This window comes from Callorhinus ursinus, unplaced genomic scaffold (genome assembly GCF_003265705.2).
Source record: "Callorhinus ursinus isolate GAN/ISIS: 27379988/994484 unplaced genomic scaffold, GSC_fseal_2.0 scaffold82, whole genome shotgun sequence".
Lineage (NCBI taxonomy): Eukaryota > Metazoa > Chordata > Mammalia > Carnivora > Otariidae > Callorhinus > Callorhinus ursinus.
This window is the reverse complement of record NW_027397144.1, coordinates 2,458,202-2,484,103: the sequence shown is the minus strand read 5'-3', so window position 1 is coordinate 2,484,103 and position 25,902 is coordinate 2,458,202. Positions and strand designations below refer to the sequence as shown.

The 25,902-nt window shown below is 57.2% G+C and overlaps 1 protein-coding gene and 2 long non-coding RNA genes across 8 annotated transcripts in view; 2 read left to right on the top strand and 1 right to left on the bottom strand.

The window, feature by feature from the left end:
- CACNA1A (calcium voltage-gated channel subunit alpha1 A) overlaps positions 1–18,744 on the top strand; it is a 211,941-nt gene extending 193,197 nt beyond the window's left edge. For 2 of the 6 annotated variants that reach the window (XM_025863270.2, XM_073887697.1), the window contains 11 exons: positions 231–327; positions 2,812–2,917; positions 11,110–11,217; positions 11,355–11,455; positions 12,654–12,763; positions 12,876–13,014; positions 13,185–13,298; positions 14,617–14,652; positions 15,715–15,901; positions 16,179–16,429; positions 17,137–18,744. In XM_025863270.2, coding sequence (XP_025719055.1) covers positions 231–327; positions 2,812–2,917; positions 11,110–11,217; positions 11,355–11,455; positions 12,654–12,763; positions 12,876–13,014; positions 13,185–13,298; positions 14,617–14,652; positions 15,715–15,901; positions 16,179–16,429; positions 17,137–17,859 — 1,972 coding nt within the window. In that variant the 3' untranslated portion in view covers positions 17,860–18,744. The remainder of the gene's footprint in view (positions 1–230; positions 328–2,811; positions 2,918–11,109; positions 11,218–11,354; positions 11,456–12,653; positions 12,764–12,875; positions 13,015–13,184; positions 13,299–14,616; positions 14,653–15,714; positions 15,902–16,178; positions 16,430–17,136) is intronic. The other 4 variants (XM_073887694.1, XM_025863269.2, XM_073887696.1 and 1 more) reach the window with 3 other exon arrangements.
- Positions 18,745–20,641: 1,897 nt separating this feature from the next.
- On the bottom strand, positions 20,642–24,954 carry LOC141371636 (uncharacterized). The gene is made up of 2 exons (XR_012376729.1): positions 24,743–24,954; positions 20,642–22,194 (listed from the first exon to the last, which is right to left on the bottom strand). It is a non-coding gene; the product is annotated as an uncharacterized lncRNA (long non-coding RNA).
- LOC112816694 (uncharacterized) lies at positions 21,223–23,485 on the top strand. The gene is made up of 3 exons (XR_003206204.2): positions 21,223–21,370; positions 22,718–22,804; positions 22,986–23,485. It is a non-coding gene; the product is annotated as an uncharacterized lncRNA (long non-coding RNA).
- Positions 24,955–25,902: the final 948 nt, after the last annotated feature.

The window sequence follows — 25,902 nt, the reverse complement described above, 5'->3', positions numbered from 1 at the left end:
CCGTTCCCACCCTGTTTTGTTTTCGGTGCTGCCAGGGGCCGCATGCCCGTGTGGTTTTTTTGGTTTGGTTGGTTTTTTATTTTTTGTTTTTTGTGGTTTTTTTTTTTTTTGGTTTGGTTTTGGTTTTGGTTTTTTGTTTTTTTTTTTTTTCTTCCGTTTCTCCCTCTTCCTCCACCGACTCCTTCCTTTGGTTCTCCGTTCCCACCCTGTTTTGTTTTCGGTGCTGCCAGGGGCCGCATGCCTTACCCGGACATGTATCAGATGCTGAGACACATGTCTCCGCCCCTGGGTCTGGGGAAGAAGTGTCCGGCCAGAGTGGCTTACAAGGTAGTCTACCCTTGCCGACCACCGGCGTCGGGCACTGGGGATTTTTCAGCGCTGACCAGGAACAACCAGCCAAGTCTCTTTTTCCGGAGTTACTCTTCTTCTTCTTCTTTTTTTTTTTTTTTCTCTTTTTCTTTTTCTTTTTTTCCCTTTCCTCCTGGAGTAAATGGATCATAACCGTCCCTTGACTCTAAGCAGCACACTGTGTCCGTCTTTTCTGATGAGTGTGTCTTGGTGTTTTGAGACTCCATTATGGCCAACATGCCGGGGGGAGGGGGAGGGGAGCCCCCAGTCCCCTCGGAACCAAATTGGACATAAACATGCTTCAGGGGAAATGCCACCTCGCCTCCTTTCTGCCCACCCAGAGCGGCCCCCACGCCCAGGCCCAGACCGGGGCAGGTACCTCGTGGCTGGGGGGGGTGGGCTTTGACCCCAAAAAGGCGAGGCCCTGCCCCCCATCTTTTGTATCTTGTGCCCCCAGGTCCAGTGGCCCTCCCACATACACCTGAAGCTGATCTCTGACCTAGGGCCTTAGGGGATTCGAGACCTCCCAAGGATTACCCAGAGCCTCTCCTCCCTCCCCCTCTCCCTCTCCCCCAAAGTTGCTTCCAAGCCCCCACCCCTATGCCACCCATTCTCCCCCAGACACCCCAACATGCCTCTCCATTGTTCCAGAGTGGGCAGGCAGGCCGCAGCTGGACCCCTGGACCGTGGCACCCTGATGCAGGCCATGCACGCTGCCTTGGCGGGGGCCTGGGGCGGGCAGGCACCATGGCCGACCGGGGGACGGTGCATGCTGGCTGAAGGAGCAGGGGTCCTGCCGCTAGGCGGCTGGGCTGGGCCACCCCTCCAGACCCCTGTCCCGGAATCTCCCTTGGCACCCAAAGACAGATGCTCTGTTCCCTCCAGCTCATCCACGAGAAGATCAGGGATGACCTTTAAAATTGCCGCCCCCTCTACCAGAAAATTGCCCCATCATCCTGTTCTCCCATCCAGCTTGGCCCCCACCCTGTGTCTGTGAGAGTCCTCCCTCCCCTTCTGTTAATGCCGTTCCTTCCTGCCTCGAGTATCAGTCGCCCTGCAACCTCATTCCTCCTCTTCCTCCTTCCCGGTCAAGACTGGGAAGAGGCCGTTCCACCAGCATCTCTGACAAGCCTCTCCTAGCACCTGTCCTTCCTCTCGCTTTCCTTCTGTACCTTCTCTTGGTCTCTGCCTGTCTGCGTGCATGTGTGCGTGAGAGAGAGAGAGCGTGACCCCCCCTTCCATTCCTGGTCTCTGTGCAGGGCCACCAAGGGTCCATAAGGCACCTTTGTGCAAATTTGAAGAGGACACCCCTTCCACAGAACATTTTCTCTGTTGGAAAAATGTTGTAATCCACCCATCTGGCAAAAACAAGAAACTTCTTTGTTATCAGCTGGAAAGTTGTTTAAATATACAAATCCATGATTTCTAAGACGGTGAACCCTTTGTGCAGTGCACAACCTGCACAGCTGTGCACAGCAGCCCAGTCTGGGTGTGTTTCTCTGCCTGCCACCTCCCTCCCCGCCCTGCCCCAATCCCTCTCTTGTGTTCTGTTCTGGGTTTGCCATCCCTCTCCCCATCTCCAGCTCTGTGTTTCCTGCTGACGTGTGTCTGAATCCCCTAGTGAGCGCCTAACTCACCCTCAACCCCCATCTCCATGCCACCTCAGCCTGGGCTGGTGCCCACCAGTCCAGCATCCTCTCCTACATCACCAAGCATGGGGGTGCAGAGCCCCTGCTTGGGACATGGGGAGTCTTTTCTTCCCTGGGCCACGGGAATGCCCCCTCACCCTTGCCCCCTGCCATCGCACAGAGCCAAGATCTGGACATGCCCCTGAGAAACACTTTCCACGGAGCTATGAATGAGTCTCGAGATTCCGTCTGCATGCGCGCCCCTGTCCCCCTGTCTGTTCTGTGTGTCACGGCCTCGCTGCATGTCCGCGAGGGGCCGCCCCATGAGGGGGGGCCGCCTGCCTCCTGCTTCTCAGAGGAATGATGTGGTCTGTGCCCATCTGGTCTGGTCTGGGCCGAGCCGCGGGTGGAGGTGGGAGCCGGCGGCCCCCCCGGCGGCCGTGGCCGTGGACCCCTGTGCCTGGCTGCTGCATGATCTGCTGCGATCCGCCTTGCGCTCTGCTTCTTTGGGGTCAGAATGGCACGGAGCCGTCCAGAAGAACTCTGGGGTGGGGCAAGGAAGGGTCTGGGCCAACCTGGGAAATCTGGGGGTCCAGCGTGCGGGAGAGGGGAGGGCAGGGGCTGGTGGCCCAGGAGAGCCCCAGAGCTCTCCTCGCAGGCCACCAAGGGAAATCGGTAAACAGAGTGCAGGGGACAGGTAACCTGTGAGTGGGGGGCACCTTAGCCACCGCCTTCAGAGTTCTTCCTGGGGCTCCCTGGGTAGTGTGGGTCTGGCGCACGGGGGACCAGGAGGGGGTGCCTGGCAATGACTGCCCCCGCCTTGGGTTTTCTGTAGAGGCTCCTTCGCATGGATCTGCCCGTGGCCGATGACAACACCGTCCACTTCAATTCTACCCTCATGGCCCTGATCCGCACAGCCCTGGACATCAAGATCGCCAAAGGTAAGGGCAGGGGCAGGAACAGAGAGGTAGGATGGGATGGAATTGGGGCCTGGGAGGGGAGAGCCGTGGGCAGCCAGGGATCCCACTTGCCACCAGAAACCAGAGGCACGGCTGCCGGGTCCTGATCTTCCTCCCAGCCACCCAGTCACTCGGCAAACATCCCGCGCATGCTTCCTGTGCGCCGGGCACTGCTCTCCACATCAGGGTGCGCGGGCTTCTGCTTGCAGTGGGAGGGGCTTCCCCAGGGAGGGTCTGAAGGAGTCACGTGGACCCCTGGGGAGAAAGTGCTCCAGGCAGAGAGACCAGCAAGTACAAAGGCCCTGAGGTATGAGGCCATCCACCGCTGTGTTGAACGGACTCACCCTCTGAGCGAGGGGGTGCCTGACCGGACTCACGTTTGAACAGGCTCCCTCTGGCCACAGGGCAGAATGGCCTGGGAGGAGGTCACAGTGGAGGCCACTGACATAATCCAGGGGAACGCAAGACTGCTGCCTAGACTCCGGATATGGAGTGTTCAGGTTCTAGATATTTCTTGGGAGCTGACCCAGCCAATGGCTGATGGAGGGGGTGAAGGAAAGAGAGGAGTCAAGGCCACCCCCAGGGGTTGAGGCCTAACCACAAGGACAGAGCTGTTGTTGCCGGAGACAAGGGAAAGGTGGGAGGAGTAGGTTCGGGGCGAAGGAAGGGCAGGAGGTCAGTGTTGGCGGCCTGGAGACACAGTAGGCAGGGGACTCTCCAGCTTCTACGTCCAGTGGGGGATGCCTCCCCAGGAAGGTTCTGAAGGAGGCGAGGGAATGAGTTTTCCTGTCTGGGCTGAAGGTGAAAAGTCAGGAGGCATCAGACGCTGACAGGAGACGGACAAGCTCTCCAAGGAGATGAGTGTGAGCTGGGAGACCCCCCCCAAAACAGCCCGGGGCCACTGCAGGGTCAGAGGCGACAGAGAAGGGGCGACCAGGGAGGTGAGTGAAGGCCAGGGTGGTGTGGGCTTCTGGAGGGTGTCTCCAGCATGTCAGGCACCGCCCAGCAGCCAAGGAAGACAAAGACTAAGAGTGACCGTGGATTTTGTGACAGGCAGCTCTGGAGGAGGGATCAGCCCCCACCACCACCTGGAATGGGGTTTGGAGGCCTGACAATCGACCCAATGTGACTTGGCAGCTGATGGGACAGCAGGGCAGAGAGAGAGGTGCACGCGGGTCGCCGGAGGGCACGAGGCTGACAGAAGGCTGAGTGCATCGTCCAGCACTGGGCTGGAAATGAGGGTGGGGGGTGGCTAAAGAGAGAGGCCAGGGCTCCACCAGCTGAAGCCACCGGGAGGTCAAGAGGAAGGAAGACAGAACTTCAGGGACCCGCATTCCTTCCAGGGTCCCGAGGGGAAGAGGGCAAGGAGGAGGCAAGGCCAGAAATTGCTGGGGAGGTGGAAGGTTTCCCAGGAGGGAAGTCAACAGCTTCCACTGGGACAGTGCCTGGCAGAGGGGAGTAGGTTGAGGACAGACATAGCCAGGAAACGGGCAGGTGAAGGTTCAGAGAGCAGAAGCAGCCCCCTACAATAGCAAGAGAGAATCAGAAAGAGCTGAGATATGGCTCAGGGGAGAACAGAAGTTGGGGGGCGCGGATCAGGCCCTTGTCCGGCACAGCCTGGGAATTTTTCCTCGTGCAGTAAGTCAGAGGTAAGTGGCTCAGGCCTGCCAGGCAGCTCCGCGCACGGCAGAAATCCGGGCCCAGGTTCTGGCTGTTTGTGGCTCTGCGCTCCCAAGACTGTTTCTTCATCATTGTAGTCAAAGCTGGTCCAGGTTCCAGCCCAGGGAGGGGAGGAAGCAGAAGGGCAGGCAGCAGATTTCTTATAATCAAGTGAGAGAGTTATGTTCTGTGGGCTCATGTTGCCCACCTGCCCTGCCCTGTCCTCGCTGTAAACCTGGGCAGGTGATCGCACGCTCTCCGAGCCTCAGTCCACGTCTTAGCTAGCTAGGCCATGTAACAAATGACCACAAATGTAACAGCTTAAAACACCCACTTAGTAGCTCTCAGTCCAGTCTGTCAGAAGTCTAGGCAAGCTCAGCTGGGCTCTCCAGGATCCCACAAGGCCGAAATCAAGCTGTTCACCAGGCTGGGCTCTTCTCTGGAAGCTCTGGGGGAAAATGTACTTTCAGGCTCACTCAGGTGCAGGCAGAATTCAGTCACTTGTGGGTGTAGGACTGAGGGCCTGCTTCATTGCTGGCGTTCAGCCAGAGGTTGCACTTAGCTCCCAGGGATGCATCTCATCTTTTTTGTACTCCAAAACTGTCTGACCTCTCCTGCCTCGAGCTGGAGAAAACACTCAGCTTTGCAAGGGCTCACCTGATTAGGTCAGGCCCACCCAGATAAGCCCTGTATCTTACAGCTGATGTGGGACTTTAATTACATTTGCAAAGGCCTTTCCCGGCAGTCCCTAGACTAGCATTTGATCGAAAAACCAGAATCCTGCGGGGGAGGGGTGGCAAGAGGCAGGGGCAGCTTTAGAATTCTGCCTGCCATGCTTCCCGTACCTATAAAATGGGTCTAACAGTGCACCCGCTCTTGGTCTGTGATGCCTTTGTGATCCAGCTGCTGTTTCCCTCTAGGGACTTGTTCAGGGGTCCTGAGGGAACCCAAGACTCAGATTCAGTGATTCCCTAGAAAGACTCAGAACTGAGAGGCCCTATTGGACTCACAGTTACAGTTTATTACAACAGAAGGATACCGGTTAAAATCTGCAAAGCAGAGGCACAGGGGTCAGGGCCCAGGGGAGACCAGGCGCAGACTTCCAGGTGTCCCCTCCCAGGTGAGTCACGTGGGCAGCACGGATGCCCCCAGCAACAGGGTGTGACAGCCCAGATGAAGTGTGGCCAACCATGGAAGCCCACCCACGCTTTGGTGACCAGAGTGTGCATTGGGGGTTGGCCGTGGAGGCCTGGCGGACCTTAGTTACTCAGACTCTGGCCCCTCCAGAGGTCACACTGACGGTGGGTCACACTGCCCAAGGCCCCCACCATAAATCCCATTGTTGGGGTAAATTATCTAGTGTGCCCAAGGCCCTCAGAGAAACCAAGACACTTTCATCATGCAGGACACTCTAAGGACTTAGAGGTGACTTCCCAGGAGCCAGTCAGGGAGCAGTCCTTTCTCGGAATGCTGACTTGTCCTTTACCTTCTGTGGGACCCCAGTCAGGCCAGTCTCCACGACACCCCCCAGATTCCCCACGTGAGGATTTCAAAGGCCTCTGGGGATGTGCCTGAGTTTGGCTGTTGCTATTGTCACTCATACTCCAGACACTACTCAGTTCCCGGAGGGTCATGCCCCCGGCGTCTCTGAGCCAGGGACCTCTCCTCGTCCTGACCTTGGCGAGGGCACCAGGCCCTCCCAGAGCTCCACGGGGAACAGTTGAGCCAGTCTCTGGGGTTAAGGAAGGTCCACTGAGTGCTTGGGGACAACAACAGTTACAACGGTGATGACAATCACAGCCTTTTTAGCTGACTTGAGTCTCAGGCGGGCTGAAAGTATAACACTTTTTTTTGTCCAACTGCTCAATTGACCTCTAAACATACTGAGCTCCCTTCCAGCAGGCAGGGGGCAGCATGGGAGAATGGATTAACCCCAGTCATTCAGATCCTCCAAAAACTGGGAGGCCATTCTTAGCTAGATACTTGGGAGAGAGAGGGCAGGTCCCTCTGCTCACCTCTGTGTCCCCGCTGTCTGTCCCTCTCCCTCCTCTGTCTGTCTCTCCCTCCTCCCCACCCCTCTGTTCTCCACACCCAGGAGAGTCTCATCTTTGGGGAAAATCCTTCTCTCTTCATGTTTCTCTTTTTCCTGGATGTCATGTCTGAACCCCTGAATTCTCCCTCCAAGGGACTCAGTCTGTGTCCCTTCATTGCCCCCCTGCCCTCCTGCTCCCCCTGGCCGGGCATTGGGGGCAGAGCCAACCACCCGCCTGAACAGACAGAAACCCAATTAGCAGATCCAAACCCACTCAGGCTTCCGCGGAGAGCACACAAGAGCTGTAGAAACACGGAGCCACCGTGTGCTACCAGCCCGGACCAGTGGGGCGGGGAGTGCGTGGAGAAGAGATAAACCCAGAGCCAACGAGTACCAGACATCTCTGCGCCTGCCTGGCATCCCCCGTGCCCGCATGGTCCTCAGCCCTGACATGCCACTGGCTGTGGGGGGACCTCAGCTTCCCAAAACAGGAATGCCTCTGCCATTGTCTTAGAATGGGCCACAGTCCGGGCCAACCCCACCCAGGGCCAGCCCGGAGCTTCATTCAGAGCTCCACATGGCTGACCAGCCAAAAGGCCACTCTCCTGCCCTTTAACCCCCCACAAAGACCAGACTCTTTCTGCAGGTGGGATCTGCCAGATCCTGGAAGGTTCTCGAATGGGCCTCGTGGGAGCTAAACGGCTTTGCCCCGCATGCACCAGAGAGGGTGACCTCCTGGCATGTTGTTATCCACCCAAAACTGCTGGCCATGTTGGCCGTGGCTCACTGAATGAGAACTTACATTGAGCACCTGCTGTGTGCCCAGCCCTGTCGTTGGTATGTGGAACACAGCCCTGAAAGACACATGGGGCTCAGGCAAACAGGCAACAAACAATAAGCATGATAAATACGTGGGGTATGTAACATGTTGGAAGGTGAGGCATGCAGTGGAAAAGATGGAGCTGGGGGGTGGGGGGTGGGAATTCAGGTGGGGGGGAGGGGCAAACCCTAGGTCAGCAGGGGGCAGTCCTGCCCCCAGGGGACATCAGCAGTCTGGAGACGTTTTTTGGTTGTCCCATCTAGGAGGTTGTCACATCTGTGCCAGTGGCATCTGGGGTGTAGAGGCCAGGGATGCTGCCAAATGTCCTGCAGGGACAGACTCTGAGCCCAGCGTCATGCGGAATGGGAGGCGGGAGGGGAGGACCCCGGGACGATAAACCCTGGGACACAACTGGTTTGTGGATGACTGTTGCCTGCATCCTGGAGGACCTCCTGGTCCTGCCCCCCGCAACCCCCAGGTGTTAATAACTCTGTACCTGGAGGAGGAATAAACCTGAACTTCAGCCTGGAGGGAGCCCCAGGACCCCAGCAGGAGGCCACCTTGAAATCCCCACAGGGTTCTCCCTTTGTTTAAATGTGAATGACAGTCCCGAATGGGAGACTCCCCAGTGCATTGAAGCAGAAAACAGTCAGAGGTGGTGGTTCTCCATCAAGGGACAGTTCTGTCCCCCAGGGGACACTTGTCAGTGTCTGGGGATGGTTTGGTTGTCAGGACTTGGGGAAGGAGGTGCCGCTGGTACCTAGAATGTGGAGGCCAGGGAGGCTGCTCGCCACCCTACAGTGCATGGGGCGACCCCCAAACCAAGAATGACCCCTCCCCAAGTGTCCACGGTGCTAACTAGGCTGAGAAACCCTGCCCAGACTCCCTTACCTAACTCGCATGCCAAGAATGGGCGCAGCAGTCTGCTCAGGCTGTCGTAACAAAATACCAGAGATGGGGCGGCTTAAACAATTTATTTTCTCACGGTTCTGGAGGCTGGAAGTCGAAGATCAAGGTGTCAGTGGGGTTGGTTCCTGGTGAGGCCTTCTCCTCGGCTTGTAGGTCGTCACCTTCTTGCTGTGTCCTCACATGGCCTGGTGCCTCTCTCTTATAGGGACACCAGGCCTCTGGGATCAGGGACCACCCTTATGACCTCATGTAACTTTAATTACCTCCTTAGAGGCCCTACCTGCAAATGCAGTAACACTGGGGCTTAGGGCTCCAACAGGAATTTGGGGGGGGGACACAATTCAGTCCTTGATGACAGGTGTGTACCTTTCCTTCCCACGAGGGACAGGAAACATATAAGCTGGAAGGAGAAAGTGACTTTTAATAGGAAATGTCATGTTCTCTTTTTTCCCTTCCTGGGTCTCTGAGAAGGAGCCACACAGCCCTCGGGCACCTCACTTAGCTACAGCGGCCATTGGACAGAGCTATTAATTCCAGCAGCTTCCCATAAGGAAAGAAAAACTATAGGTTAGCGTCAAGGATCTTAAGAGTTTAACAACACACAGGGGATTTTCCCAAGGCTCTCTCATGATAGTCCTGAACTCCCAACCTGAGTCCTGACCCACGAATCAGCCCCACCCCCATGCAGCTTGGCCCAAGGGACCACAGCCCCCTGCATCACCAGCGGTGGGGAGTTCGCCCTCTAGTGGGTTAGATGGGGAACAACATCATGAGGTGATTTGTAGGAAGAAGAGAAAATAAAGCCGGAGAAGGGCATCCAAGAGGATGGGGGAGGGCTGTTTCAGGGAGCGAGGCCAGCTAGAAGACGCGTTTGGGTTTGGGCAGGGACCTGAAGGAGGTGAGGAAGGGAGCCACGTGGACGTTCGTAGAAAGAACGATCCTGGCAAAGGAAATAGCCTGAGCAAAGGCCCTGAGGCAGGACCATGCCTGGCGTATTTGAGGAACAGCGAGCTCGGTGTGTCTGGAACAGAGTGAGCAAGGGAGGAAGTAGAGGAACTGTGGGGTCAGGGTGAGGACTTGGGCAATCACAAGAGCCGGGGGAACAGCAGAGCGCCGAGGGCTCGGAGCAGGGAAGCGCAGGATTGACTCGAACGGCCACCAGCGCCCTCTGGTGGTGGAGGCGGGGCGGGGGCGGACACGGAGCCCTGAGCAGAGGCACCTGTGCTAGTCCAGGCAGGTCGGTCCCGCGTGGCCTCGACACTCTCACTCCAGAACGGGTTCTGAGCTTTACCTGTGCACTAGCAAAAAAGCCCTTCTGGAGGATCTTTCCCAAAATAAAAACATGTGTGTCCAGAGTCACATGGGTGAAGATGAGCGAAAGCTCCAGAGAGTGCCTGGCAGACGTCTGTGCTTTGACCCACATCTGCTGAGAAGCTGCGCAGGGGCGCCAAGGTGGTCAGGGGTGGCCCAGGGAAATGGAAGCGCGGGGAGGGCAGACGCTGGGCCAGGAGAGGTCCACAGGGAGTGGAGGCAAGGCAGGATGTTGGGGGTGTGGAAGCTAGGAGCAGCTACTCAGCTGGCAGGCCCCAGGGGATGGCTGCTAAAACACTGAAACACTTCTCTGCTGGCTGGTAGCCGCTCTCCTGGACCCCACCACCACCACCACAGTCCAGCAACTACAGGGTTAATATTTGGCCCAACAGGGGGCCTTCTGGCCCTTATTCTAGCTCTGTCCCTCCATACCTGCTGGTAAAAGTTTGGAAAGGTGCCCCTGTGCCCAGAGTTAGAGGGTCTGAAACAGAAGTAGAAATGGGGGCCCAGTTGGTGTAGCGGTGAAGATGGAGGAGAACATACTCCTGCAACAAACAGCCCCGAGGTCTCCAACCCACTAAGATTTGCTTCCCTCTCCTGTTCTGTGTCCTTCCTGGGTTGGCAGGGGCCTCTGTTCACCAGCCACCGTGACAGAGTTTTGGAAAAAGAACGCAGGAGTGTCCCTCACTGGCCACTAAACGCCCTGGCCCCGAAGTGGCGGCTCAGTGTGCTCACACTTCATTGGCAAGAACTCGTCACATGGCCTCTGGCCAAGCACAGGGGCAGGAAGAGTCAGGCTCCCATGCAGTCAGGCATGAGGGACCAGGAATCGCTGGCAAAGAGCCTTAATGACCACCGTGGCCAGGGTGAGGGACCAAGGATCAGCAGTGGCTAGAGGTCACGTCCATGGGAGGGGAGAATTGGTTGAGGGAGAAACCTCCCCTGTCAGAACTGCTCTGGGACAGCCCGGCCTCTCCGAGGCTCACCCCGGGCCCCACCTCAAACCCCTAGCCTGCTGTTGTGTAATCCTATGGCAGACACTGTCCTAAGGCTACACACATATTAACTGCTTTGATCTTCAAAACATTCAGTAAGGTGGGTCCTGCTGTCGTCCCATTCTGTAGATGGGAAAACTGAGGCACACAGTGGTAGACTAATACCTGAGCTGCGCAGGTTGGGACCTGTGCCATCTAGCTCCTACTGATGCTGATGTTCCCCCCACCCCACCCCGCAGCCACTCCATGGCCCTGGCCCTGGCCCTGGCCCTGACACGGACCAGAGCCCACATGGTCATTCCTCTTCTGGGACAGCCCCACAGGGAACTGGTAACCCATGGGAAGCAGGACTCCAGGGCCTGAGTTGGCAGGAGCTGCTGGCTTTGCATCTGCCCTGGAGGCCGGCACCCAAGCAGGCAGTCAGGGCCTCTCTGTGCCCACGTTGCAGGCGGAGCCGACAAACAGCAGATGGATGCAGAGCTGAGGAAAGAGATGATGGCCATCTGGCCCAACCTGTCCCAGAAGACACTGGACCTGCTGGTCACCCCTCACAAGTGTAAGAACCGTGCCTAGCGGGGCCCTGGGCTCTGCCCCGCCAGGATGGGAGGGGACAGGGGGAGAGGGGGCGGGTGCAGGGCAGAGGCTGGTGCATACAGGGCCCCCGCCCACGGGGAGCTTGCCCTGTGCCCCCAGCCACAGACCTGACCGTGGGCAAGATCTACGCGGCCATGATGATTATGGAGTACTACCGACAGAGCAAGGCCAAGAAGCTGCAGGCCCTGCGTGAGGAGCAGGTACGGCCCTGGGCCCTGGCGCCCTCCTCTCCGGTGCCCTTCGCCCTGCGGGCCCCACAGTGACAAACCAGAGCAGCGGGGTGTGGCCAGGACCCAGGACAGGTCACCGGAAAGCAGGGCCGCGCTGAGGAGGCAGCCTGGATGAATTCATCTGTTCAGTCAACACTTATTGGGCACCTACTATGTGGCAGGCGCTGTTCTCAGCCCTGAGGTGCAGCTGTGAGCAAAACAGACCAGCATCCCTGCGGAGCGGACATTGCAGTTGGGGAAATGCCAACCATAATAAATGACGAACACTTAAATGACGAAACAGTAAATGCCATGAGAAGGAGTGCTGGGGGAGATGGATGCAGTTTCAAGCAGGTGATCAGGGAGGCCTCCCTGAGGAGGTGATGTGGAGCAGAGACCTGAAAGAAAAGAAGAGGGAGTGAGCCATGTAGATATCTGAGGGAAGAGCACTCCAGGCGGAGGGAACAGCCAGCGCAGAGGCCCTGTGGCAGGACTTTGAGTGTGGAGAACAGCGAGCGATAGGGCCAATATGGTGGAACACAGTGAGCAGGAGTGGTGGGAAGGGGGCGCCTGGGCGGCTCAGTCGGGAAAGCGCCTGACTCACGATCTCAGCTCAGGTCTTGAGCTCAGGGTGGTGGGTTCAAAAAAAAGAATGGAGACGAGGGTGGGAGGTAACAGGGCAGACTGTGTAGAGCCTTGGGGACCCTGGGGAGAATTTTGACTTTTGCTCTGGGTCAGACGGGAACCGGGGCGGCTCCTCTTAGAGGAGGGAAGTGACCACACTCAGGTGATCGCTGGCGCCCTCTGGTGGCCATGGCAGGTAAGGGCTGGAGCAGGGAGACCTGGGAGGAGGCGAATCGCCTGGTCCAGGTGAGGCTGTGGGGCCAGACCTGGGTGAGAAGTGATCCTATTCTGCATGGACTTGCAAGGAGGAGTCTAGTGGACTGGCTGATGGACCGGACCTGAGTGTGAGAGCGCGCGCGCGTGTGTGTCTGTGTGTGTGTCGGCGGTGTCGAGAATGACTTGGGCTGGGGGGCAGAAGGGGCGGGGGGGGTTGTTGAGCGTCCTCTGCACAACCTCCCGCCTCTCAGCTGCAGCTTTGGCCAGACCCTGAGCCTTGAACACCCTCCCCAACCTACTCCCTGTGCCTCTCTACCCCATGCCCACACATTGCTCTCTGCCTCTCCAGAACCGGACACCACTCATGTTCCAGCGCATGGAGCCCCCGTCTCCAACACAGGAGGGGGGGCCCGGCCAGAACGCCCTCCCCTCCTCCCAGCTGGACCCAGGTGGAGGCCTGTGAGTGTGGCTCTGGCCAGGAGGTGGGGATGGAAGGGCAGGGGGCACCATTCCCCGGTGCGGACGCCCCCGGAGCGCCCACGGCCACCCTGCCCTCTGTCCCACAACACAGGATGGCTCATGAAAGTGGTATCAAGGAGAGCCCGTCCTGGGTGACCCAGCGAGCCCAGGAGATGTTCCAGAAGACAGGAACATGGAGCCCAGAGCGGGGACCTCCCACCGACATGCCCAACAGCCCGCCCAACTCCCAGGTGCCTCTGTGCCCCCCCCCACCCGACCACCACCGCCTCCCAGCTCCCGGGCGCAAGCAGTACAGGAGGGAAGGATGTGGGCCCCACAGCCACAGCTGCACACACACCAGGCCACCCCTGGGGCCCAACAGGCCGCAGGACTCACCTGGCCCTGCCCTCTGCCCCCACAGTCTGTGGAGTTGCGAGAGATGGGCCGAGATGGCTACTCGGACAGTGAGCACTACCTCCCCACGGAAGGCCAGGCCCGGGCTGCCTCCATGCCCCGCCTCCCCGCGGAGAACCAGGTGAGGGCTTTCAGCCACCCCCTGGGGCTGGACTCGGGCCCCTGGGCTCCAACACGCAGCCCAGGGCATCTCTTTCCTCTGAGACCCCTGCTGGGGTGGGGCCACCTGCACCCTCAGCAGCGGGGGGCAGGCCCACATTGGAGTGCCAGGAAGGCCTGGACCTCTTACCTCCTCCCTGATGGCGGGCAGAGAGGGGCAGGGGCTCCCCTGGGGCAGAATACAGTCGTCCCTGCCAAGTGCTCTCCATCTACCCGGTTTGAAGGTGCCAAGGCAAGAAGATGTGGAGGACATGTGGGGGTGTGGGGGGGAGGTGATGTGTCAGGGCCCGGTGAGCTGCAATCAAGAACACACACACAGGCATGCATGCACACGCACACACACACGCACCACATGGACGTATGTGCTCATACTCTGCATACACGAACGCACACGCATGCACACAGTTCTGCTATCGGGAATTTGGCAGGTCCTAGGACCTGGTAGCAGAGTCTGGGGTGGACCTGGGGGCAGCTGGGGTTTGTATTTCCCGTCTGGTCTTTGTGGGGGCCACTGGGGAGGGACAGAGGTGTGTGCCTGTGTGTGGCTGAGCTGCAGCGCCCACTTGGTTAGTGGGGGGCGGGGCGCGTGATCCCACTGCCCCGGGCTCGCAGGGACAGAGGGACCAGAAGCCAGAAGCATGGCTGGCTGCCCGCCCAGCCTGAGAGGCAGGGTGGCATGTCTGGCTGGGGCGGGCTTCCCGTGTGCTGTGCTGGGGCGTCTGCACGGGGGGTGAAGGCTGTGCTGTGCCTGGCTGGGCCACGGTGGCTCAGGGACCTGGCCTCTGGCTGCGGAGAACTTGGGTTGGGGGGCACCTAGCTGCATGTGGCTGCCAGCGCCATCCCCCCGTCCACCCCCAGGACGGAGTTGTTGGGCCCCAAGAGAGGGTCCAGACAAGCTGGCTGATGGCCACCCCCTTCCCAAGCTTTGAGTGTCAGCCGGAGCCAGGGCTGGGGCGCATTGCATGAGGCAGAGCCCAGGGCCAGGGGCCTGTGGCCACGCCACTCCATCTGTCGGTCTCGTGCCTCTGCCATCTGTCTGTCTGTGGTGTCTCCTGTCTGTCTCCTCTGTGCCCTTGGGAGGCTGGCCAGCCGGGCCTGGGGTCACCTACGCACCAGGGACTTTAGCCTCTTTCCCTGCCTCCCTTGCTCCCCCCCTCCACTGCCCAGGTTCTGCTCCCCATGGCATCTCCATGTACCACCTCTCACTCTCCCTCTTGGCTTTTATATTTATTTTCTTCTTTCTGTTTTTCTGTGTGCACCATCCCGTGGGGCTGTGACAGAGGAGAAGGGGCCGGCCACGTGGGAATAACCTCAGTGTATGTACCGCGCCGCCCGCCTCCCAGCTGGGCTCCGGCCCCCTCTTCCCGCCCACCCCCCCTCGTGGGAGTCCTGTCATCTCTCCACCCCTTGGACCCCACCCTTTCTTTGCAGACTGCACCCCCCTCCCCCATGAAGCCCCATCCTTGTGTGTTGTGTCCTCTGTGTGCCCTGCCAGGGGGGAGTGGGCTGCCCCCCACTCCCCCCATCTTCTCCCCAAAGCCCCCCCCTCAGAGCCAGGAGGTGCCATCCTTCTAAGAAGCCTGATCTGCTGCACCGCCTGGCCCACTCTTTTTCAGAGGCTCGTTCCCCTCACCCACCCCTGACCCTCTGGTGCCGAAGCCCTATGTCCCTTAAAACTGCAGGGCCACTGGCCCTTCGGCCAGTCCAGCGCTGAGTGTGGTCTTTCTCCTCTCCTCTTCTGGCAGCAGAGAACCCCAGGCCCCTCTCTGGGGTCTGACCCTGGGGCGCGCAGCTCGTGCAGGCTCCCAGGCTGCAGGCCAAGAGGAGCGGATCCCCCCAGGGTCTCAGATGCCAGGGCAACCCGTCAAGGGCTGGTATAGGAGTCAGACTTGGGTGACCAGGAAAGCCCGGTCCCAGCTAGGCCGAAGAAGGACAGTGAGCTGGGATGCTGGGCGCCCCAAGCACATAGGAGGCCTGACCTCCGCTGTAGGAGGAGAGTAGGCAGGAGTGAGCGCAGGGCCCTACTGCCCTGTGTCCCCACGTGGCACTCTGGATGGGGAAAGCTGTCCCCTTCAGCTCACCTGCCTGTCCCTGGCTGGAAGCCCAGGGCTGGGTGGTACCTCCCAGGGGTGGTCCTGAGAAGCAGCAGGGTTGGGGGTGGGGATCGGATAGGGCCCTCTGGCCAGAACCTGGGCCCAGCCTGGGAGGAGGCAGAGACGTCCTGGGACCCTGGTGGATCAGAAACGGAGCCCCATGGCTCACTCAGACTCTGCCCCAGATGGTCACACCCGGTCACTGAGGGCTGATGGGGCAGGACAGACCAGGACCACTTGGTGTGGGCCACTGACCCTGGCCCGCTGGCCTGTCCACCCCCCCAGACCATCTCAGACACCAGCCCCATGAAGCGCTCAGCCTCCGTGCTGGGCCCCAAGGCCCGGCGCCTGGACGACTACTCCCTGGAGAGAGTGCCGCCCGAGGAGAACCAGCGGCACCATCAGCGGCGCCGGGACCGCGGCCACCGAGCCTCTGAGCGCTCCCTGGGCCGCTACACAGACGTGGACACAGGTGGGCTGCCCCGTGGGACCCAGGAGATGGGGGGGGGGATAAGGCAGAGCTGGGCAAACATTGAGGGAGAAAGGAAAGAGAGGCCTGGATGAGGAACAGGACTCTCAGGGGACAGGAGCAAGGGGCCCCGAGCTAGGCCAGCTGCTGCTAGACCTCCATGGTCCAGGGGAAGGGGCCCCTCTCTAGAGCCTACAGACCCCCTGGGTGGCCTCCTGGGCGCACATCCCACCCATCCCTTCTTCACGGCCATCTGTTTGACCCCAACCACTCGGCCCAGGCTTGGGGACAGACCTGAGCATGACCACCCAGTCCGGGGACCTGCCATCTAAGGAGCGAGACCAGGAGCGGGGCCGGCCCAAGGACCGGAAGCATCGGCAGCACCATCACCACCACCACCACCACCACCCCCCACCCTCCGACAAGGAGCGCTATGCCCAGGAGCGGCCTGACCACGGCCGGGCCCGGGCCCGGGACCAGCGCTGGTCCCGCTCGCCCAGCGAGGGCCGAGAACACATGGCGCACAGGCAGGTGGGTGTGGCACCGGGTGCCCCTAACCCGAGCCCCCGGGAGACCGGTGCGGGGGGGGGCGGGGGGGGGGGGGTTGGGGGGAGCACACAAGATAGCCACGCTAGGTAGGGTCCTCCCTCCCCACTGTGACCTCTGCCTCTGCCCACCATTGGGGTCCCCAAGCCCCCGGAGGGAGCCGGGCAGGAGTAGGCACTGCCCCCAGCCACTCTGGCTCCCCACTCTGCCCCCCCCAGCCCCCCTGCCCGCCTGCCGCCCCCTCCCCCGCAGCTGCTTCCTCTTTGGTTGTGGATCACGTTTGAGTTTCTGGCCAGCGCGGTCCTTACGGCTCATGCCCCCCGCTGGCTGCCTGCTGCCTTTTGCTTTCCTTTAACCCAGCTTCCGTTTTTGTTTCGATTATGATTTCTGTCCTCTGGACGCCTGTGAGTAATTTTTGAAACTTCTGCTATTTAACCCCGAAACTTACAAAACTCCATTTCTCATTTCTCTTTTCACTTTGTTGTGTTGGTTTTCGATTTACCCTCCCTCCTTGTCTCTCACTCCTCCTCCCCCTCCAACCCCTCCTCCCCCCCCCCCCCCTCCCCTGTCCCCTTTGGTTTTCCTTTGCCCCCTCCCTCTCTCCCTCCCGTCCTCTGTGTCTCCTCCGTCTCCTTCTGGTTGATTTTGTTGTATCTTTTTTTTTGATTTCCTTTGTTTCAATTTTCGTGTAGGGCAGTAGTTCCGTAAGTGGAAGCCCAGCCCCCTCAACATCTGGTACCAGCACTCCGCGGCGGGGGCGCCGCCAGCTCCCCCAGACCCCCTCCACCCCCCGGCCACACGTGTCCTATTCCCCCGTGATCCGTAAGGCCGGCGGCTCGGGGCCCCCGCAGCAGCAGCAGCAGCAGCAGCAGCAGCAGCAGCAGCCGGCGGCGCGGCCGGGCCGGGCGGCCCCCAGCGGCCCGCGGAGGTACCCGGGCCCCGCGGCCGAGCCTCTGGCCGGGGAGCGGCCGCCCGTGGGCGGCCACGGCAGCAGCCGCTCGCCCGCGATGGAGCGGCGGGTCCCGGGCCCGGCCCGGAGCGAGTCCCCCAGGGCGTGTCGCCACGGCGGGGCGCGGTGGCCGGCGTCCGGCGCGCACGCGTCCGAGGGGCCCCCGGGGCCCCGGCACCACGGTTACTACCGGGGCTCCGACTATGACGAGGCCGACGGCCCGGGCGGCGGTGGCGGGGAGGAGCCCCGGGCCGCGGCTTACGACGCGCCACCCCCTGCGCGACACGCGTGCTCGCCCAGGACTCCCCGGGCCCCGGGCCCGGCCTGCGCTTCGCCTTCCCGGCACGGCCGGCGACTCCCCAACGGCTACTACCTGGCCCACGGACTGGCCAGGCCCCGCGGGCCAGGCTCCCGGAAAGGCCTGCACGAAGCCTACAGCGAGACCGACGACGACGACTGGTGCTAAGCCCGGGCGAGGTGGCACCCGCGCCCGCCCGGCCCCCCCACGCACCCCACGCACACGCCCCACGGGGAGGAGCCGCGCCCAGGCCGCGGGGCCACCTCGCTGCCACCTGCCCAGCACACGGGGGAGGCCCGGGAGGGCCCAGGAGAGGACCTGCCGGACGACCCCGGACTCTGGAGGGAGTCCCCAGGACCCGGACACTGCCAGGGTGTCCCGCAAAGACCCTCGGCCGGAAAAGCCGCTCCTGGGCAGTGATGCGCACCCCACCCAACCCCGACCCTACCCCCCACCACCACGGGGGCCCTCGGGGGGCAGACAAACCACACAGCCAAGGGATTCGAATTAACTCAGCCATTTTTGGAGAACCTTGGGGAAAATGGAAATTAAAAAAAAAAAAAACATTTTTAAAAGAAAAACGGGGAGAAAAACAATCGCTTCTATTGATGAGTTTTATCATCTCAATCGAATCTTTCCTTTCCCTGATGAACGCGAGCTGGTGGCCCGTGTGTGGCAGAGAAGCCGGAAGTGAAGCCGAAACCCAGCGTCCCACACAGACCTCCACCAGACACTCATACCCCACACACGTTCTCAGACACACACAGGAGTGCTTGCTGGTTATACCAAACCCTACTATTACTGCCTGCAGAAATCAATTAAAAAAAAAAACAATTTTAAAAAGGACAAAAAAATTAATGATTGAGAAAAGAAGCATTTTTTCTGACATTTGGTCCTGCTTGAAATAACAAAAGAAAAAAAAAAACCACCACCACCACCGATTTCCTTTGCTTCTTTTTTCCTTTTTCCTACCTTGTTTGAAAACTGTGGGCTTGGGACTGTGAATTACTGCATGACATTCAAAAAGAAAAAAAATAAAAAAGTTGAATCAAAGGGCTTTTGATTAGACTGGTCTTTATCCCTCTGCAAAATGCTCCCAGGGTCTCTTTGGCGGAATAGTGGAAGGAGGCCCTTTGAAAGTGTTTGAAAGTAGCCAAGGAAGCTGGGAGTCTCCAATCATCCAATCTTTGTGATGCCTGGGTGTTGCTCCAGAGTCAGCAAAGAACAAGGCAGACCAGCTCTGTTCCTCACCTCACTTAGCGCAAGAGCTCTAGAAATCCTGGCTACCTTAACAAGCCCAGGAAAGCCAAGGCCAAAGATGTTGCCCAGGTCCTTGCCAGCTGTCCTGGCTGGAAGGCAGAGCAGTGTCCCCCACTGCCACCCCATGCCTCCACCCTCAGGCACCCAAGGTCTCCCACCATCTGCCTGCCAAGCAGGTTCACCATTCTGGAAGATCAACCATCCTGCATGACCATCCTGCTCGACTGGGCCAGTGGGACCCCAGGGAGCACCTGTGAGGCCCCAAACATTAGCAGAACTCCTATTGGAAACACCCTGGCAGTGGGGAGTCCTAGACGTCAAAGGTCAGAGCAGCCCACCCATGGAAGGCAGGGGATGGTCAGGGCCAGCTCAAGATGCAGGGTACAGGTGGAGGTGGGGTTCTTACAAAAGGGACTGACAGCCTTCCCTCCCTCCCCCTTCCAACCCACCCTGCACCTGCCTGCACACTCCCACTCCAGACGTAAGGAAGCTGGCCCCACAGTTGAACACGGTAGAAGTCTCCCACCCTGCCGCCTGTCCCCAGGGCCTCACCTCCCTGCCTATTCTGTGAATGCTTCCGTGAATATGGGCAAGAGCTACAAAACTGTAGACAGTGAGATCAGGAGGTCAGCGGGCTGTGTTGATTCAAGTGAGCAAAAGACCAGTTATAACCCCTTCTTCAAGTTGAGCTAAGAGGCCTTTCTTTGGTCTGAAAGAGCAGCCCCTGGTTCTCCCTAGAAAGGGCTTCAGAGAATTCCACAAAATCTATAGACGCAGAGAGGGGGATGGTCCTCAGGGAACATCAGGGTAGCTGAAGAAGGAAAATCAGAGGCCAGGCAGCGGGAGACTAACCACAGACATCTACCACACCCCAACTTTTGGGTCAGTCATTGGACCCTGAGGAGCTTGGCACCACCATCCTCCCTAGAACCATTGCCAACTCAGCTCCAGCCTCACTGGCTGTGTGACCTTAGGAAAGTGACTTAACCTCTCTGTGCCTCTGTTCTTCCATCTGTAAAATAGAAATAATAATAATAACACTATTTATGAAAATTAAATGCATTATTCTACATCAGCTGCCAGCAAACTTTGCCTTAAAGGATCAGAGAGTAATAGTTTCAGCTTTGTGACCCAGACAGTCTCTGTTGCAACTCTTCACCTCTGCCCTTGTACCAGGAAAGCAGCCAAAAGTAACATGTTAACAAGTGAATGTGGCTGTGTTCCAATAAAACTTTATTTGTAAACACAGGCAGTGGGCCAGATTGGGCCCTTGTCCTACATCAGTGGTTCCCAAACTTTCTGGTGTCAGCACCTCTTTACATTCTTTTTCTTTTTTTAAAGATTTTATTTATTTATTTGAGAGAGAGAGAGCAGAGGGAGAGGGCAAGCGAACTGACTCCACGCTGAGCTTGAAGCCCGTCACGGGGCTGGGGCCCACAACTCTGAGATCATGACATGAACTGAAATCAAGAGTCTGATGCTTAACCAACTGAGCCACCCAGGCACCCCCCCCCTTTACATTCTTAAAAAAATTATTGAGAACCCCAAAGCACATCTACTTATGTGGGCTATATTTACTGATATTTACCATTTAGGAATTAAAACTGAGAATTTCTTAAACTACATAGTTTTTAAATCACAATCAATAATAAACCTACTAATAGTAAAAAAAAATAAAATACAATAAACCTAATAGTAATATTTTTAATGAAAAATAACCACATTTTCAAGAAAAAAAAATCCAGGAAAAGAGAGACTTTGTTTTACATTTTTGTATCTCATTCATGTCAGCTTACAGAAGACAGCTAGATTCTCACATCTGCTTCTGCATTCACCTTGCTGCAATATCCGATACCTTCTGGAAGCTCGACCACACACATGGGAGAGAATGAAAGTATTAAAGGCACAGGACATCTTAATAGTATGATAAAAATAGTTGGCCTTATAGACTTCCTGGAATGATCTCAACAGCCCCCAGGGGCCTGGACCCCTTTGAGAACTGCTGTTCTCAGAACCTCACCTGTCCCAGAGTGAGCAATTATCCACCACTGACATTATTACCCCAGCACCAAAGCAGAAAGTTTGACAGGTCTTGCTCCAGACCCCAACCCTTGAACTTACCTTGGGCAAAGAAGGCTGAGAGACTCCAAATGGCAAGGCGGCAGAGCTCCTTCTATAATCATGACATCTAGGAAGTGACCAGTCCAGCAAAAAGCTAAATAGAGGGTTTTGACTTCCTACCCAGGCAGTTTAGCCAATCACAAGCCCCGCAGACATCTAGACCAGCTGCCTGACCAAGGCAGGGCTGGCCTCTGGCAGAGGTCCACCTTTCATGGTGCTGAAGCTATTCAGGAGCACGTGGGCCCATCTGGAGCCAGGGAAGCCACAGCCATCTGTCCATGAGGGAACAAGGCCCATTGTCAGAGCCCCCTACAACCCCTAGACCCAAAGGCCAAACCTGTGGCTGAGTGCCAGGAAGCTGGACCCCAGGCCTCCACCACCCACACCTTTAGGCTGCAGCAGGTGTAAACTGCCCAGGAGACTCAGAGTGAGGGAATCAGGAGAGGAAAAGGCAGGGGGTGGCTTGCCTTAAGCCCTGGTCTCACAACCCTTCCTCACATCCCTGGCCTTAGCCACAACATCTGGAAGGCTGAGGAAAGGGCAAGGAAGTGGAGACTCTGGACACCAGGCCTGCCATGCAAATGCCCTGGGCAGCTCCCTTCCTGAGATAAATAGTCTGAGAGACCCAGGTTTATGACACATGTGTCCTCAGGGCTTCAGGGAACTGCTTCCCTGTAATCCACAGCCTCCAGTCGCTATCTCTCTCAGCCTCAATGTTCTGTCTGTGAAATGGGGATGTACCACTGTGTCAGGAGGCAAAACATTTCCTCTACCCTCTTAGATTCTGTGACTGGGGCCTGTGAATTAAACTAATGCACAACAGATTAATAGGGGGGAAAAGGCACACAATTTTTACTAATGTCTACATGCATAGAAAGGCAGGGAACTTCAAAGAAGTGATTAGACCCAGGGATTTATATACCATTTTAACAAAGAAAAGGGGGTTTGGGCTTCCAGGGATGATAAATCGTGGAAAAATGACCAGGAAATGTCTGGTGGAAACGAATGGAAGATAAGGGTTCTTTTCATAATGTCTGTTGATGATACAGACTCATCTTGGTGCCTCTCCGTCTTCAGTGATGACTCACTCTTCTCTTCCTGATATAGGAGAAAACGGAACACCTTCAAAAAGGGAAATTTATGTCACCTTCTTAAAAGGAAATGTATGCCCTGCTTTTAGGTAGAAAAGGGGAGGACGGGGGCACCTGGGTGGCTGAGTCCTTAAGCGCCTGCCTTCGGCTCGGGTCATGGTCCCAGGGTCCGGGGATCGAGCCCCGAGTCTGCTTGTCCCTCTCCCTCTGCTGTCCACCCCCACTCGTGCCCTCTCTGTCTCTCTTTCAAATAAATAAATAAAATCTTTAAAAAAAAAAAAAGTGGGGGGGGGGGACAGAGACCTCTTCTGCATCTCACTTGCCTTCAGCTCAAAATAATCCTTTTGCTAAAGTGGCAGGTTTGGGGGTGGCACATCTGACCCCCTGCAGCTGCCGTCAAAGGACTGGCAGGGTGTGGATGGGTGACAGTGCTTGGCTCGAAGACTTGTGGGAAAGCCAGATCCATGTGTGGGCGCCAACCAGAGCACCCCAATACGGGAACTACTGGCTGCTCAGGAACTCTGCACAGCACTGAGATGAAGGCCTGATTTTAGGAAAGCAACCAGAATGAGAAGGACACGGACAAGACACTCGGCCAGGAGGCTGCGCATTTGAAAAGCCTCACCAACACAGCGAACCAGGTATCTCACAGAGACCGGAGCTTAGAGTGATAAAACATATAACTAATAAAAAGCAAAAGGAAAACAGACGGCTTGAAAAAATTTAAGGAAATAGTAGCAATATTGCTCTCCTAGGACCGACGTAACAAGTTACCAGACTGAATGGCTTAAAACAACAGAAATTTATTGTCTTACAACTCAGGAGGCAAGAAGTTCTGCAATCAGGGTACTGACAGAGCTGGCTCCCAGATAAAGCCTCTGAAGGAGAATCTGTCCACAGCTTTCATCTAGCTTCTGGTGGTTGCTGGCAATCCTTCGGCGTTCCTTGGCTCGTGGCTGTGTCACCACAATCTCTGCCTCTGTCTTCACCTGGCCCTGGCCCTGTGTCTCTGTGTGTCCTCTTCTGTCTCTTATGAGGACACTTCCACTGAATTTATCACTGCCCCCCGCATCCAGTATCATCTCATCTCTGTCCTTACCTTAATTACATCTGCAAAGATCCTATTTCCAAATAAGGTCCCTGTGGTTTAATAAGAAATACATTTGGGGACTCCTGGGTGGCTCAGTTGGTTAAACATCTGTCTTCGGCTCAGGTCATGATCCCAGGGTCCTGGAATCAAGTCCCACATCAGGTTCCTTCCTTGGTGAGGAGCCTGCTTCTCCCTCTGCCTGCCACTCCCCCTGCTTGTGCTCGCTCTCTCTCTCTCTCTGACAAATAAATAAATAAAATCTTTAAAAAAGACGTAAATAAATGTATTTGGTCTTTGTCCCAAGTTCCAGGTACAGAGCTCCTAAAACCCTTGGAATTTCCTAAGTCATAGGAGTGTCTTCTATCATTTATAAGGGCCCCTCCCTTTTTAAAAAGATTTTATTTTTAAGTCACCTCTACACCCAACGTGGCGCTCAAACTCACAATCCTGAGACCAAGAATCACATGCTCCACTGACTGAGCCAGCCAGGCGCCCCCATAAGGAGCCCCTTTAGATCACACCTGAGTTTATGTTAATGAGATGACTTAGAGTGGGCCCCGTAGGTAGCTTCAGGATGGGGCTGGTCACCAGACAGACCAAGTCATTAGAGGGGGGAGCTTTCAGACCCACCCCCACCTCCGTCGCCCTCTGTGTGTCCTACAGGAGCTGACTTCACCCTGAGCCTGTGTCTCAGGAACACAATTACTGTGATGAGGAGTCACCCATACACTTGCCAATGTTGACCATTGCTATGGACTGAATTTTTGTGTCCCCCCAAAATTCATATGTTACCATCTCATTCCCAGTGTGGTGGTGTTTGGAGGCGGGGCCTTTGGGAGGTGATTAGGTGATGAGAGTGGAGCCCCCATGAATGGGATTAATGCCCTTATAAAAAAGACCTGGGAGTGCTCTCACCCCTTCCAGAACATGAGGACACATCGAGAAGGTGGTGTCTATGAATCAGGAGGGAGGCAAGCGGACCCCGCCAGACACCAAATCTGCTGGTGCCTTAATCTTGGACTTCCAGCCTCCAGAACTGTGAGCAATAACTCTCTGTTATTTATAAGCCACCCGGTCTCCGGGATTCTGTTACAGCAGCCTGAATGGACTCAGAGGGCTGAACACCTGCTGAGGGCCCGGTGGATATCGTTGCGGAGGTGAGGGGACAAGGACTGATGGCCGGAGGAGCGTCTTCAGAGGGGGTGGACACGGAACTGCTCTCATTCCACCCCTGCCCTGGATCTGCCATGACAGCCCCATCTGCTAAACGTGACACCCACGTTCCATCTGGTCTCCTGTCCCTGCCTGGAATAGCAGACCGAGCCCCTCTGCAGTCTTCCCAGTGTGCCCACCACCTCGGGCCCCGAGAGCTTCCCAGAGCTCCAGGCTCCCCCCAGCCTCCCACACAGTTCTGCCCAGGCCCAGCCCCCCCTTCCCACCATCCCCCCACCCACCCTGCTCCAGCCCTTAAACAGGAGAAAGGCCTCACCATGCACAACATATCCTCCAAGACTATGTTTCCTCTGTAGAAAATGAGCTGGAGAGGGGCATCTGGGTGGTTCAATCGGTTAAGCATCTGCCTTCGGCTCAGGTCATGATCCCAGAGTCCTGGGATCCAGCCCCTCATCTGGCTCCCTGCTCAGAGGGGAGCCTGCTTCTCCTTCTCCCTCTGCCGGCAGTTCCCCTTGCTTGTGCTCTCTCTCTCTGTCAAATGCATAAGTAAAATCTTTAAAATAAATAAGTAGGTAAATAAATAAGTAAAAGCACCCAGATGCCTTCTTCTCCAAAAAATGCTTCCTGAGCCCCACATTTCCCTGTAGGATCAAAGACCACATTGTAATAATTAGCCCCCCAGAACCGAGGCCTGGGCCTTGTTCAAGGTGGTGTCCCCATCTCCAGCCCCAGCTCCTGGCCCCCAAGGAGGCCCAGGGGAGCGTTTGGTGGAGCTAAGTTTGCACCCGCAGGACGGGTAAAGGTACACCAGATAGTCAGCGCCACCTAGGGGCCAGAGAGCGAATCGCTAAGGCGTGATGGGGGTAACTGATCAGGGAACTTAGGGGTGAAGCCAGGAGTAGAGGTACTGGATTGGGAGTGAGGGGCTTAAGAGTACCCCTACTCCCAGCTCCAGAGACAGAAGCTGGACCAGTGGGGGACATCACAGATGTAGATGCCCGGTCGCTCTATGGGAAGAATTTCTTCTTTTTTTTTTTTTTTAAGATTTTATTTATTTATTTGACAGAGAGAGAGAGCGAGAGAGGGAACACAAGCAGGGGGAGTGGCAGAGGGAGACTCAGGCTTCCCGCCAAGCAGGGAGCCCGATGCGGGGCTTGATCCCAGGATGCTGAGATCATGATCTGAGCCGAAGGCAGACGCTTAACCACTGAGCCACCCAGGTGCCCCTTATTATTTATTTATTTGAGAGAGAGAAGGAGAGAGAGAGAGAGAGAGAGAGCACAAGCAGGGGGAGAAGCAGAGGGAGAGGGAGAAGCAGCCTCACCGCCAAGCGGGGAGCCCCACGTGGGGCTCGATCCCGGGACCCTGAGATCATGACCTGAGCCGAAGGCAGATGCTTAACCTACTGAGTCACCCAGGTGCCCCTGGGAAGAACATTCTAACAACTACTCAGAACAGAGCAGATGGCTCAGAAAA